The sequence below is a fragment of the Pelmatolapia mariae genome, linkage group LG6 (genome assembly GCF_036321145.2).
Source record: "Pelmatolapia mariae isolate MD_Pm_ZW linkage group LG6, Pm_UMD_F_2, whole genome shotgun sequence".
In the NCBI taxonomy this organism is placed as follows: Eukaryota; Metazoa; Chordata; class Actinopteri; order Cichliformes; family Cichlidae; genus Pelmatolapia; species Pelmatolapia mariae.
This window is the reverse complement of record NC_086232.1, coordinates 36,214,913-36,230,685: the sequence shown is the minus strand read 5'-3', so window position 1 is coordinate 36,230,685 and position 15,773 is coordinate 36,214,913. Positions and strand designations below refer to the sequence as shown.

The following is a 15,773-nucleotide window of genomic DNA, read 5'->3' as shown; positions in this document are numbered from 1 at the left end:
ACCAGCTGAGGGGCTGTCAATGAACTGTCACAGGCGGCGTCTGCAGCGACCTCTGGCGGGTAGGAGGTGCCATTTTCTCCTTCGCTCACGGCCGCTTGTAACGTTTTAAGTTGTATCACTGCCCCCTTCTGGTTAAAGTTACAAACGTCTACGTTTTTACCGAACCCTCTGATCAATTTTCTAACATCTCGGTTGTTGGAGAGGACATTGCTTTTTCATATTCTGGAAGTACCCTGCAAAATACTATACTTAAAGTAGGAGGAGAAAAATAACAATTAACTCATCTATAGTGTAAGCGTATTGTGTTGGCCTTGTAATTAATCCATTTACTTTTTCAATGGCCAATTCGTAATCTTATTACCCTCTCCTTGATTACCCTCTATCACTTTTTATATATCATCCAACTGACAGAGCTTTAACCACTATTTGACTATTCAAAACTGAGTATTTCACATTCACTTATATCCGTTTGTTCCATAAAATATCTGCATATCCTTTGTGTAAGAACATGATGAGACTAACAGAGTAAGATTTAAAAAAGTAAATGAGAAAATATATTTAACAAAACATTTATTTTATATGTACAGTACCCACAGTCAAATTAAGGCATCATGAAAGTACAAGAGTATTTTCACCCAAATCTGACAAAAAAAAAAACCCAGAACAGAAACATTGTTAATAACATGCCCACAGTCCAGAAGATATTTTAAAAAGGTACTAAAACTGAGTAAAAAGTAGTGTTAAAAGTAATTTCATTCAAAATGTATTAGGCACAGTCATAAATACCCATTTGCATATGTAACAACACCCACAAATAAACAAGTCAACAAGGAAGCTGTAGTAAAAAAACAAAACAAACCCCCCAAACCCTGCGTTAATACATTTAAAGTGCATGAAATTGAGAAAAGTTTTAAAAACCAGTCCAGTAGTTTAAAGGAATTGAAGTCCTTCTCAGAAGGAAAAGATTACATGCAAAAAGCAAGTAAATACACTGCAGCTCAACAAAAATAAAGTTTTGGTTAAAGGAAAAAAATATTTTTGAGATTGTCAATTCATATATTCACAAATATTCAGACTGTTTTTTTGGACAAAAGAAAAAAAACACTGAAAAGGTCAGAAGCATTGTGAACAGGATATCTGTTTACATTGCAGTGTTTTCACAGTTAATTAAACACATTTAAGATATTAGTCTGAAAAGTTCATGCTTAGACAATTGAAGAATTGTCTAAGCATGCATCTCTGCTTTGTTCAGTAAAATAAGGCCTTTGCCTTAAACTTGTGTGGAGGAGCTTGGAGCTGCATGGGCCAGGAACACTGCATCACTGAAATTGGTGGCGAAGCTAGTGTGGTAGCTAGGACTGCTTCTGCTGCTGCTGCGGCGGGGTTGGAATTTGGATTGTGGGGATCTCACACCTGAGCGCTTCTGGGCCTGGCACAGCTTCTGGATCAGGAAACGCCGGTCACGGCCCTCCTGATTGACAAATTAAAAAACAGATTTCAGTTCACACTGCATTTGGCAATAACTGAAGTGATAACAAGAGCACTCAGAGTATGCAACTCCCCCTGAAGGACAAGAGCTATAATAAAGACTTTTTATGATGTTTTTATTAAAACATGCTGACGTCAGCTTGTTATGGCATCACTGATATCGTACAGAAGATATTGAAAAAATAAGGTGTGTTATACAGTTATCTCCATGCTATTTCATATGATATTACTTAACATGGGTTCTTGGAATTTTAAATGAGGTCAACTTTGATCTTGAGCGCTTGAAATGAAGCTTACATGCTTAGCCAACTTAGGTACTAATGTTCCCCAAGGCCTAGTTGTGAAGTTTAAAGACAATCCATAAAAAACTGTTGATAATATAGGTTTTACCGATTTTCACATTTTGTGTAACTTCAACTAGATTTTCACCAACAATAAATAGCCGTTATCGGTATCTATAATCACACAAAATTTGAAAATGATATCTTTAAAAGTGTGGACACTAAACTTCTAACAAACAGAACCAATTACATACTCCCTCCCTTTGGGGGGGAGAATAAAACTTTGTTGTTGTATAATATGAGTAGACCTACCATTTCTAGTTGGTGTCTTAGTTCATTAATGACCCTCTTGTGTGCTCCAGCAAGTGCAATCACATAAAACATGGCCAAACTGGAAAAAACATGGAAACAAAGTATAAAATTACAGCAGAGGAAAAACAATGTTAAAAAGGTGAAAATATATAATAAGAGGACCAACCATGTGAGAACAAAGAAAGAGACAGCAAAGGCCTCTGAAGAGAGAGCCCAGAGAAGCTTTGCGACTCCTTTGGGTAGCTGAGAAACTGTAACTGGCACCACGTCCCAGGAGGTGCTGTAATTAACAAAAGGTCCACAGGCCCGAGAACAGTTTATCCTGTACAAAAAGGAAGTATAAGTGAGTGCTTACAAGTACTCACAAGGTTTCCTATATTTATCCATATTAAGAAAAAATGTATTATATGGCAGCAGTCAGATTTTGACCTTTGGCATGAATATTTCTGCTAGAGGTTCTTTTAAAGCTCCATACAAACTATACAAATATAATTAGAACACAGTATTAACATTACTCACTGTGCTATACTAGCTATGACAGGCACACAGGCAAGAGTCAGGCCGATCAACAGCACGCCGAGGAAAAAGAAGTTGGAGCTGGATGCTCGGAAAGGACGTGTGGCTGGACGACAGTTTTTGATTAATGATACCTAGCAAACAAAAATTTGCAAATGAGGCTTACTAGAATATTTCATGCTTTTTTCCTTCACTCTTACAAGGAAGAAAACTACATGCATTCAAACCAAAATGTCACCTTCTTGATGTAAAAGATAAAGAAATATTTGAGGGTGCAGATAGCAGGCATCAGTGGGCAGTAGAAAGTGCCGATCCAGCAGATGGTCTGACCATAGACGATCTCCAGTACATTCTGAGGAATAGAAAATTCCTGTTGCCCCATCCATTTACCCAGGGCAGAATCACTGTACCTCAGAAGCAGTCTGGGTAGGATAGAACAAGAAGGACAAAAATGACTAAAGCAGAAATAATCAGAGAAAGCAAAGCCTTCAGTGACAGAATAATTTTAGCTACATTTATTTAGACTAACTAAGCTAACACTAAAACTACCATATTTTTCTGACCATAAAGCGCACCGGATTATAAGGCGCATTAAGCGAAACAAAACAGTCAGATAAGTCAAATTTTACTCAACTCATTCTTCTTGCTTCCTCCACTTCCGTACCATTGATTCATTAATGCTGAATTCTCTCACAGCTGCTCTATTCCCATGTTGTTGCAGTATATTAATGACTAACCTCATATTGTGCAAGGAATAATCTCGGTTCTTCAAACATGCTATATCATGTTTAGGTGTAAACTAGCGAGCTAACTTCATGCTAACTACTAACTCTGTTAAATTTAATAAATTCTGTTTTCACGGATGAGTGGATGTTAAACTTAATTGTTACACCTGGTAAAGCAGCAACGCTGATCATTTTATTAAAGATGAAGGAATTTAGACAGTTTTTAACTCTCAGTGATGCTGCAGTGTTCATCTGACTTTGGGACCTGAAGCAGACGAAGTTTTGGACCCAGATTACTCGGCGAGGCTCCTGACTACGGTAGCCATAATTCTCCGACAATCCATCCAAGCGGTGCGGCTTCGTAGCTTACCAAAGTCGTACTAAAACATTTTTGACAGATTTTTGAGCGCTGTGTACCACATAAAATCAGTTCGAGGTCAGTAAGCACAACCAGAATTCACACATAAGGCGCACTATCGAAAAATACGGTAGTCCAAGTCAGCTCCTGTAACTGTTACATTGGAGATTCTTAATCTTTTATGAAGGTGACATGTTTACACCTCTTTAAATGTCATGTGATGATCACAAAACTAGATGAACTGTACTTTTTTTCTACTGTGGATAAATGAGGTCTTACTTTCGAGGAAACTCCACAAAGATGGTGACGGAAACGATGACAATGAAGTCAAAGATGGTGAGTTTGTACATCTCCTGGCCCACATGCGTTTCCCAGCACTGCCGACAGCAACAAGGATATAGAGACTGGATTTTACCATACATGCATGTCACGATTTAAGAAATGTATTTTATAGGGTGATTAGGAATATACTGTTTTTTTTAATACTTTTTTAAATTAAAAGTCTAAGAGACCAAAATATGGGCACACATTCGTGCAGTTACACTTAACATATCTAATATTCACATTCTAACACATATGTATAACAGCTAATGCAAAGATAAAAGTGAGTTTGACACTGGTATCTGTGGCACTACCCCTGTAAACCACTGTATATTACATTATGGCAAAAGAGGATTACTTACAGGGTAAAGATCGTGGTTGTAGCCACAAATACAGGGATCATCTTTACATTTAGTGATCCGAGACCAGACAGAAAAGAGCAAAACCACAATACTGGTTAACCGCATGAAGACACACCTGTGAGGATAGGAAGAAAGAAGGCAAATCAGAAATACTTTCAAGTTCAAATCTGCATCTATGAGTAAGCAGGTCAAAACACGAGACTCCATTTTACCTCATAAGAGTGAAGCGGATCTCAAAAGCAGGAGAATAGTCCTCAAAGTTGATGATAAATGAGAAAAGTACTGGGGTAATGAAGTTGGCAAAGGTGATAACAATTGAAGGTAGATACTCAAAAATGAGATCTACTATGAAATTCACCTGCAAAAGAGGAGAAACAACAAATACTTTTTATCCTGTGTTGCCAACATTTACCAGAAATTTCCACATAAAGGTTGAATCAAAGCGGGTAGAGAGAAAGAATATTAAAAAAATTGTCTTACCTTTTGGTCATTCATTTGGGCTTTCTGGGAGAAGATAGTGGCTAAATAAATGCAGTAGAAGCAAGCAGCCAGTACACCAATGACGAAAAGATTCAGAATGAGACGGATGAAGTAAAGCCGACATTTTTCTTTGTGGGTGCGCTCTGCTATTTTCTGCTTGATCTTCTCATCCTCCAAATCTGTCTAAAGATATAAAAATATGAATTTTAAAATAAGGCAAGACAACAAAATGATGGTGTTCGATTATTTATTTATTTTTTTTTACTTTAGACTCATCAGTAAGACTGATCAGTTTTTTATTTTTGTTGTTGTTTTTTTTAAACTCGCTTTTGGTTGATTTTGATTTTTATGTTTTAGCTTCTGTGAAGCACTTTGTGATTTTTATCTTGAAAGGTGCTATATAAATAAAATTTTGCTTTTACTTTACTTTAAGGAACATCAACATATAGCTATTAATGGTTGCCATAAAAAAAACAAAAAAACAACACCCATCTCGCCCCTGCGGGCGGTTTATCCTTCAAGCTCGGGTCCTCTACCAGAGGCCTGGGAGCTTGAGGGTTCTGAGCAGTATCTTAGCTGTTCCCAGGACTGCGCTCTTCTGGACAGAGATCTCCGATATTGTTCCCGGGATCTGCTGGAGCCACTCACCTATCTTGGGAGTCACCGCACCTAGTGCTCCGATTACCACGGGGACCACCGTCACCTTCACCCTCCACATCCTCTCGAGCTCTTCTCTGAGCCCTTGGTATTTCTCCAGCTTCTCGTGTTCCTTCTTTCTAATGTTGCTGTCATTCGGAACCACTACATCAATCACTACGGCTGTCTTCTTCTGTTTGTCCACCACCACTATGTCCGGTTGGTTAGCCACCACCATTTTGTCCGTCTGTATCTGGAAGTCCCACAGGATCTTAGCTCGGTCATTCTCCATCACCCTTGGGGGCGTCTCCCATTTTGACCTCGGAACTTCCAGGCCATACTCGGCACAGATGTTTCTGTATACTAGGCTGGCCACTTGGTTATGGCGCTCCATGTATACCCTGCCTGCTAGCATCTTGCACCCTGCTGTTATGTGCTGGATTGTCTCAGGGGCATCTTTACACAGCCTGCACCTGGGGTCTTGCCTGGTGTGATAGACCCCAGCCTCTATGGATCTTGTGCTCAGTGCTTGTTCCTGTGCTGCCATGATTAGTGCCTCTGTGCTGTCTTTCAGTCCAGCTTTGTCCAGCCACTGGTAGGATTTCTGGATATCAGCCACCTCCTCTATCTGCCGGTGGTACATACCGTGCAGGGGCCTGTCCTTCCATGATGGTTCCTCGCCTTCCTCCTCTTTCTTGGGTTTCTGCTGCCTGAGGTATTCACTGAGCACGCTGTCAGTTGGGGCCATCTTTGTGGTGTATTCGTGGATGTTTCTTGTCTCATCCTGGACTGTGGTGCTGACACTCACCAGTCCCCGGCCCCCTTCCTTCCGCTTAGCGTACAGCCTCAGGGTGCTGGACTTGGGGTGAAACCCTCCATGCATGGTCAGGAGCTTTCTTGTCTTTATGTCAGTGGCTTCTATCTCCTCCTTTGGCCAGCCTATTACCCCAGCAGGGTACCTGATCACAGGCAGGGCGTAGGTGTTGATGGCCCGGATCTTGTTCTTACCGTTCAGCTGACTCCTCAGGACTTGCCTGACCCTCTGCAGGTACTTGGTGGTTGCAGCTTTCCTAGCGGCCTCTTCATGGTTCCCATTCGCCTGCGGGATCCCCAGGTACTTGTAACTGTCCTCTATGTCTGCAATGTTGCCTTCTGGTAGTTCAATCCCCTCAGTTCTGACTACCTTCCCTCTCTTTGTTACCATCCGACTACACTTCTCCAGTCCAAACGACATTCCAATGTCATTGCTGTATATCCTGGTAGTGTGGATCAGTGAATCGATGTCTCGTTCACTCTTGGCATACAGCTTGATGTCATCCATGTACAGGAGGTGGCTGACAACCGCTCCGTTTCGTAGTCGGTATCCGTAGCCAGTCTTGTTAATGATCTCACTGAGGGGGTTCAGGCCTATGCAGAACAGCAGTGGGGACAGAGCATCTCCTTGGTAGATCCCGCACTTGATGGTGACTTGTGCTATGGGCTTGGAGTTGTCCTCTAGTGTTGTACGCCACATCCCCATTGAGTTCCTGATGAAGGCTCTTAGGGTCCTGTTGATCTTGTACAATTCTAGGCATTCCAGTATCCAGCTGTGGGGCATTGAGTCATAGGCCTTCTTGTAATCAATCCAGGCTGTGCACAGGTTGGTCAGTCTGGTCTTGCAGTCTCGGCTGACTGTTCTGTCTACCAGTAGCTGGTGTTTTGCGCCTCTGGTATTCTTGCCAATCCCTTTCTGTGCCCCGCTCATGTATTGACCCATGTGCCTGTTCATCTTAGCCGATATGATGCCTGACAGGAGCTTCCATATAGTACTGAGGGAGGTTATTGGTCGGTAGTTGGATGGGACCGGTCCCTTCTTGGGGTCCTTGGGGATCAGGACCATCCGACCTTCGGTTAACCATTCTGGGTGTCTCTCGTCAACTAGCAGCTGGTTCATTTGTGCTGCCAGACGCTCGTGGAGTGCAGTCAGCTTCTTCAGCCAGTAGGCGTGAACCATGTCGGGGCCTGGTGCTGTCCAACTCTTCATACTGGAGACCCTTTCTTGGATGTCTGCCACTGTGATGGTTACTGGACCCTGTTCAGGGAGGTCGCTATGGTCTGCCCTCAGATCCACTAGCCACTGAGCATTGCCGTTATGGGTTGCGTCCTTCTCCCATATGCTCTTCCAGTATTGCTCCGTCTCCAGCCTTGGTGGTGCTGTTCTCTTATTGTTCCCTTGCCACTGAGAGTACACCTTTGCTGGTTCTGTGGAGAACAGCTGGTTTATTCTCCTGCCTTCTATCTCTCTGGTGTACCTCCTCAAGCGGCTGGCCAAGGCTGTGAGTCTTTGCTTGGCAGTTTCCAAGGCCTCAGGTATGGACAGCTTGCTGTATTTCTCATGCACCTTCTTTGTCGCGCCTTTCTGCAACTCCGTTAGTTGGCTAACCTCCCTCCGTGCTACTTTGATCTTGCCCTCTAGCCTCCTTCTCCATGGAGGGTACTGCCCCTTGTGGCTGTTCAACTTGTAGCCAAGCATCTCACTGATCACTGCTGCCGTATTGTAGATCAGCTTGTTAGTGTCGGTAATCGTGGTTGTAGGTATCGTCCGTAGTGCTGCATTAACAACATCTAGCAGACCTTCTGAGGGTACTTCACGTAATCTTGGTAACCGGCTACGGGGGATCCAGGTTTCAAGCTTGGCCATGATCCTATCTTTCAGGTCAGTTCCTCTCGCACTCAACTCTCCTATCACACTTGGGGCTATGTACCCAATCTCGGGTGGGGGTGATGATATCTCCCCCCTGACCTGGCGTCCTGACTCCTCCTTGCCGTAGCATTTATGTTGTACCTCGTCAATCTCTAGCTGTGAGAGCAGTCCCTTCTTTCGAATGTTGGAACACTGAGCTACTAGTTGGGCTGCCCCAAACGATTATTTTGATAGTCGACTAGTCACCGATTATTTTTGCGATTACTCAACTTATCAGATCATAATCCATTGAACATAAAACGTACAGCTTATTGCACCAGCATGCATCTGCTCTTATATAACTATCATTAGCTTACAGCGTTAAGTGTTTAAGGTATGTGCTAACTAAAAATAAAGACAAGATGATAGTTTATTAAATTTTAATGAAATTTGCAGATTGTTTCGGTGGAGTTCAATAAACTCAGCCGTCTGCTCCTTGCTATCTAAAATATAACAGGACACCGGAGTATATTCTCGAGCATCTCACACTTCTGATAATCAGTTGTCTGCTTGACATTTATTCAGCTGTGTAAAAACTATAACTTTAATCTCAGCCAAACCGATTTACTCAGGAACAAATAAAATACTGAAAAAAGCCAAACAATAAAATTTTAAGTTATCTAAGTGACTTATATATCATGTTTAGCCTGAGTAGCGAAAGACAGCGGTGGGTTTGAAAACGATTTGCCGGGAGTCCGGTGTTCTCACCGGCTCTAGTGAGCCTTGAACCCCGGCTAGCTATCGTAACAGACATCTCCGAAAACGTCGGAGCACTTTTGAAAATATGTAATGTCTTAATAAACTAAGCAGAAATTTGAAGTTTACACAGCTACATTCTCGCCTGAAAATGTGTTAAACGTTTATTTTGTGACCCAGAAAGAATAATAAGAGTAATATTAAAACTAACTACCTGCCGCCATTGTTGGAAACTGAGCTGGGCCGCGAAGGGCCGCGCTATGAATTCTGGGACACAGTTTCTTCTTCTTCGGGGTTTAACGGCAGCTGGCATCCTTGTACATGCAGTGCTGCCATCTTCTGTTTCAGTCCGTTCTTACACTCTTAAGTCCTACTACTTATTCCTGCGTCTTTTGGGATCTTACAAAGCTTCAAACGACGCGTCGACTATTAAATTAGTCGTCGACGATTTTGATAGTCGACGTAATCGTGACTAGTCGACTAATCGTGGCAGCCCTAACATATATATATATATATATATATATATATATATATATATATATATATTTAGGAACAGTGATTGCCATTGTGTCATTTACAGGAAAAAAATATAATGGTTCTGCTTCACGCAAAAGCTGTGATGTTTTGGGTTTTTTTAACATTATTTTTTGGGCCTTTTTTCCTTTATTAGATAGCATGGCGCAGTAAAGACAGAAAAGTGGGGAGAGAGAATGGGAGGGAAGACACACAGTACACTGTGAGCTAAACTGGAACCAAGCTGCAACTGTGTGATGGGGATAGATTTGCATTAATTCTTTGTTCTATTTTTTTATTGTCTTGTATCTGTTTGTGTCTGTAGATAATAAGAACAAACTCAACAAGACAACAACATATGTCCTTTAAAAAGATCAACCCAACTGTGACCCAACTTCGTGCTTCCTGAGCGAGGGGACAAGTGTAAGCAATTCTCAGTGATGTATTGCACCCTCTCTAAGGTACATATGAACTACTACCTTCAGGACACAGGTACAGGGTAGAGCTGCATCCACACTGAAAACAATTGGCAGCTATGTGGCAACCAGGGACAATAGAAAGTGAATGACATTCAGTGACTTCATGTGGTTAGAGGCTAAATAACTGCTGACACTGTGAAGCAGGCGGGACCTGTGATAAATTTATTTTAACTTCCTGGTGAGGATTTGAAGCGACTACCAATGATAGCACAGAATACCGCTGATTAGCATGTGATCTGGTAGTAATGCATGCGGGAACTGGGGCCTTGAATGTCATAAAACCCATAAAAGTAGATTATATTAAAATGCACATCTTATTTTTACTTTAGAGTATGTAGCTGCTGGGGTGCCATGTAAGCACCCATTTTTTCAAATTAGTTTAAAACAAATTTGTAATTTGGCCACTGTTTTGACTAGCCAGTTTTACAATCATGCTTCTGATGTATAAACTAACCTTCAGCTCATAGAGCAAAGTCTTTTTCTTCAGCTTTGCAGCATTCTCACTGGTGATGCAGAAATCCCAGCCAGCAAAGATCTTGTTGCAAAAACTCTGAAAGCAATCCTCATCCTTAATCAGATTATCTTTGAATCCCGTGGCAGACCTTTAAAAGAAGAAAACACTCAAGACCTCATCACATAGATGTTATTTCTCATGAGTTTGCCTTTTTCATACCTTTTAACAATCCAGATAAGACTGAGGAAGAGGTACCCTATAGTGACCAGCAGGTATGCCAGTGCCAAATTATAAGTTATGTGGGAGAAATGGATTTTGTCCACATTGTAGAAGCCGTAGAAAAGATAGGTCTGTTCTAGAAAGCCCTGCAGATGAAGCACAGCAGGTGAGTACAGAAACTACAGAGTGGACTCTTTCTCAGGAGACTAATAATGTGACAACACTTACTTCGCCAGAAAGTAGATCAGTAATATACTTATGATAGTTAACAAGACCTTGACGACTGTCGCTTTTATACACGCTGCAGTAACCTGTAATATAACAGATAAGTTAAGCTTTTTAGTCTTTCTTGCTTAGTATGTGCTTATAGTTGAAACAAACAAACCAAAAAATCCTCTCACTATCATTCTGGCTGAAGGTGATATTTCCTGAAGCATGGGGTGCAATGATGATAGGCAACATGACAAAACCGAACATGAGCAGAAAGATGAAAAAGTTGAGCGTGACCAGGAAGCGCAGAAAGGAGAAGTAAGACAGGATCCCTGTTCCAAACATCCCTAGTGACAAGTGAAAGAGGCAAAAAGGGAGAACTTAAGTCTGACACAACAAAAAGGTACACTTTGTCTTAGCAAAATTATAATTACCGATTAGCACCATCTGAACAGAAATCCAAACATGTCTTTGAGTCCAAAGAAACAATTTCTGTCAGACAATCTGTTTGTCTTTCTTTTACCTTCTATTAGGTGGATGTCTCCCCTCCAGAGCTTCAAGGAGCTCAGCCATTCTTCGCTTTCATCTCTCATCCTCCTCAGATACTTGCGGGTGCTTTGTCGCCACTGTTGCCAGCTGCTCAACTCTTGAGCATTTTCTGCACACTGTTTCCTAAAACATCAAACAGTCAAATAAACTCCTGGTACACAACAGCGTTATTTAGCTATTAGTGAGAGAAGTCATAACAGACTACAGTTTCCTACTTGTGTTTGCGTTTCTCAGCCATGGGCTTGGCTAGTTCTCTGATGTGTCGCTTCTCAGTCTGACTCTTCTGTTTCACGGTTAGTCTTACAAAGGTGTTTATACCCCATTTCCCACTGCCAGATGAGCCAACCCTTGCTCTAGAGCTGCTTCTTTGTTTGGCGCCAACAGTTGACGACTTCCTGCGGTACAGCAGGGACTGGTAACTGGGGAGCTGGTCCAGCAGAGGGTTACTGCTGATTCGCCCACTGTGATCAGTGACGAACACTTGAAAAGACAAACAACATGACATTTATTTTTGCTCTTCTGGAACAGATGGTAATATTGCATCTGTACAGAAAACAAAGCTTGATGAAATATACATAGTACAAAGAAATATGACTGTGTTTAACACGCTGAGCTAATTACCCCTGCATTTTCACAACTGTCACTTCAAATCAGGATCAATCCATCCATCGATCCATTCATCCAATCCATTCACGTCCACATAAAAAGATGGACAGCTACACGATTCACTTGATATAGCACAGATATATTTCTAAGGATGTATATGTTGTCTGAGATTTGCATAAATTAAACCTTTTTTTATTTGCAGACTCAAGTTGGATTCAAGTTGCGATAATAACTACATTACCATGCAAAAGACACAAACCATCCCTCATTTCTTCATGTTTTGCTATGAAATTGAGAAATAAGTGCAGGGATCTACTGACAAGTGCAAACATGCATAGAAATAGAGTAAAAAAACTATATTTGTACAGCTGTACTGTACAAATACAGTGCAGCTTGAAAGTCAGCATTTCATTTGACTACCTTTATTCTTCAACACAGTCTGAATTCTCTTAGACAAGTTTGCTTTTTCTTTTTTTCCTATTTTTTTCCCTCCACATATCCAGTTTTATCAAAGGACCACCACACACCATGACAAAAGAAATGGGAACAAATTATGTGTTTTGGAACAAACTGATATTAACATAGTGACTAAAGATAAAATTTAAACCATGAAAAAAACAACCTCCAGAAAGACTAAAAATTGCTCAACACCATTTAAAAAAAAAAAAAAAAAAAGGTTGTAGCAGTGGAGAGAAAAGTACTGACTACCTAGTGCTCCAGCAGGAGGGGCCCTTCCAAGTCGGGAATGAAAAAACTGCTTTTGTTTACATTTTTTAATCCCTATGTAAATTATGTCATAATTAAACTGCCTGAAGAAATCTGCTGGATGATTACAAAAATAACAGAAGCTCTCTGCCAGACTTACAAACTTAGAAATGGTTTAGTCCAACACACATTGAGGCTCAACCTTATAGCACAGTTAATTTATTCTCTCCAGGTGACTGCTAATGAGTCTCATTACTCATGTCTTTCTCCAAGAAAGCAAAATTGAGACATGGAAAAAACAAAAGAATTGAGAGGCCAAGGAGGTAAACTGAGTTCACTTGTCAGCCATTAACACAATTCTTTCAAAAGGAAGGTCAGCAAAGATAACAGCTAAGAGGTTAAGAATGGTTAAGAGGTTGTTGAAAACGTTAAATCAATATAAGATGTCTCTCAAATTTATCAAGCTAAACTTAACACCATTATAACATGTGGCCATGAATTTCAGAAACAGCCAGATAACCAGAAGCAGGTCTCCTCCAAATTATTTGACACATGGTGAGCTCATATCTTGAGAACAAAAAGTTAGTTCAAGTAATCATTTGTTTCGATAGCAGCTTGAACTGAAACTTTACTAAGACTAACATCAAGTACAATTCTGCTTCTGTATGTAGAGCCAGCTGTGAGGCAAGCAAGGCATTTTGAGGAAGCTGGTATATTTTAAGGCTTAAAATACCGCACTGACACTTCTTCTTAATCTAAATAAAAATAATGAAAAGGAAAAACATTCACATGCCGATAGTTTCGTTAGATTTAGCTTATTCTACATCTAGCGAAAAACCCTCTGGCAGCATGTCAACATACCCGTGGAAACCATTTTTACGTATTACTGAATCACCCGGGTTATATCTGCAAGACCTTTAAACTGCCATATAACTTCTGTTTGATAACATTAAAGTAAAACAAACAGAAAATGGCTGTCACAAGTTCAAAACATTGAACATATCATAAATCTAATTTAACCTAATGTATTTTTAAACATATTTTAACATACTGATATCGGGTCTTCTCAAGGTACTGTTGTTATAGTGTTGGAACTCATTTAAAATTTCACAAATATAAAGATAGCTACATTATTCGCAAGAATTAAACTGTGCCTCAATGATCAGAGTTGACCTCTGACATGAGCCCCAAAAGGATGAAAACTGAAAAATTATACTTCAAGTAAGAGTTTGTGTAGCAGAGTGAGCAAGAACATGTGATAGAGGATGGTGGAAAGGAAGAGAAAGGGGAAAATTGGGGTTGCACTGAGAGTGGTGAGAAAGACGAGAGGAGGATAGAGTTTTCTAACACTTTTCTAAGTGACAGAAAACTGAGAAGAAGCTGTTTTATATTATGCGAATAATAATAAAAATCAATAAAAATGAAGAAAATGATGCACCCCTAAACTCGACATTCCACACAAATAAGTAATTAATCATAAATTAAATTGTAGACTACAGGATACTGATATTTCAAACTGTGCACACTTATGAGCTTTTAATAGATTTTTAATAAATACTGTATACGAACAGTTCACTACTGGCTACCCTAATGTCCCTGATACCCTGCGCCTTATAATAAGTTTACACATACAAACAATAACATCACATCACAACTCAAGTATATGTTTCTACATCTAACAAAAAACATTGTTAAAATTCGACACTTCTCTCCTTTTTACGTTTGCCTCCCAGGAGAAAAGACAATGCTAACCAAGGGAGAAAACTGTTTTATGAGCCGACAATTCAGTTTCGACATCGTGAACACACTCGAACCAAACCAGACAAACAAAATCTCTTCCTGCTCTCATTTGAACGTCTCCCTGTAATCGTTATATGACCCTCTGTCAAATCATTAACCAGCACAACAAACTTTTAGCTACTTTTTAGCGGCTAGCATTATTAGCTAGTTAGCTAATGTAGAAATAAATTGGGTTAATTAATGCTCTGAAGTACCGCACAAACTTCAAAAATACCTGAGTCGACTTCCATTGTTTCCCTTCCGACAGAATAAATACAGCTATTTATTTATTAGCTAACAATTAACTATCAGACTTCGTCAAAACAAGGCGTTAACTCTCCCAGCTGTCAGGAAGATAATAGCAGTCTTTCCCAACATCTACTTCCTGGATGTGGATACAGCTCCAGAGCGACACTAGCTATTATTTATTTATACGCTATTTCTGGGTGTTGTGTTTGGTTTCATTTTATAATAGTCTACGTTGCTAGTTACATGTTTAATATTATATTCTATGCTATGTAGTCATCTTTGTAGGATTTTTTTTAAGCGAATGTGCTAATTATACTAATATGACGTATTTGTCAGGGTCAGGTTTAAGTTTAAAATAGGTTTTAGTTAACTCACAGTCTCAAAAGAAAAAAAAACAAAATTATGAACATACAGATTACATATTATATTAGTTAGTTTCACAGTCAATATATTCTCAGTTTGTCTATTTTTGTCCTTTCAATTAATTAAAATGCTTGCTCACATCTCTTCCTTCCGTGACACATTTGTCCCTGGTTTTCCCTGTGTGGAGCATAGTAAACATAATTTGCAAGCGCATTTTTTCCGGTTTCCGACTATTTGTTTATTGGTTAGGTTCCATTTATCTGTCTGTAACAAGTGTCAACCCTATAGGCCAGCCTTTTGAGCGCTCACCTTAAGTTTTTATAAGGATGCTAAATAATTATTAGCACTGGCGGTTTAATTATTCATGTCACAATCTAGCGTGACCTTTCAATATCCAAGTGCCAGTCCAGAAGCAACGGACTTTTACCTTTGTGAGCTCAGGCTAAACTTCCTGGTAGGAGGACAGTCCTTCTTTTTATGTCACTGACGGTAATTCAGAGATACTCCTCAGACTTTTAAGCTGCAACTCTGTATTGTCAGGACGCCCTTTTAGATATATTCTCTCCATTACAGGACAGTAACCAGGTAAGCAGAGGCTAATAACAGAGCTGAATATCATTTGACAAGTTCTTTTAATCTTTACAGGTTTGTTATTATATGAGAACCTAACTCTAACTACACATTTCTTATAGGTTTCCTGTTTCCATAGTTCAGCCATCAGTCTGTTGTTTTCTGTTCATTGTTATATAA

General features: G+C 40.1%; 1 protein-coding gene across 1 annotated transcript; it reads right to left on the bottom strand.

Moving 5' to 3' along the window:
* Positions 1-611: 611 nt before the first annotated feature.
* Positions 612-14,753, bottom strand: LOC134629460 (transmembrane channel-like protein 7). Its single transcript, XM_063476796.1, has 16 exons — positions 14,647-14,753; positions 11,537-11,801; positions 11,296-11,444; positions 10,964-11,119; positions 10,791-10,873; positions 10,563-10,708; positions 10,344-10,491; positions 4,844-5,026; positions 4,576-4,721; positions 4,364-4,478; positions 3,960-4,057; positions 2,836-3,019; positions 2,601-2,731; positions 2,248-2,403; positions 2,082-2,160; positions 612-1,471 (listed from the first exon to the last, which is right to left on the bottom strand). The coding sequence occupies exons 1-16, from the start codon at positions 14,660-14,662 to the stop codon at positions 1,271-1,273; spliced, it is 2,256 nt and encodes a 751-aa protein (XP_063332866.1). The 5' UTR covers positions 14,663-14,753; the 3' UTR covers positions 612-1,270.
* Between the last annotated feature and the right edge of the window lie 1,020 nt (positions 14,754-15,773).

Excerpts from the sequence above, each read along its gene's own strand:
- LOC134629460 (XM_063476796.1), bottom strand. Across the intron at positions 10,492-10,562 it reads CTTATCTGGATTGTTAAAAG|GTCTGCCACGGGATTCAAAG; the intron begins GTATGAAAAAGG and ends CTTCTTTTAAAG. Across the intron at positions 4,479-4,575 it reads ATCCGCTTCACTCTTATGAG|GTGTGTCTTCATGCGGTTAA; the intron begins GTAAAATGGAGT and ends CTATCCTCACAG.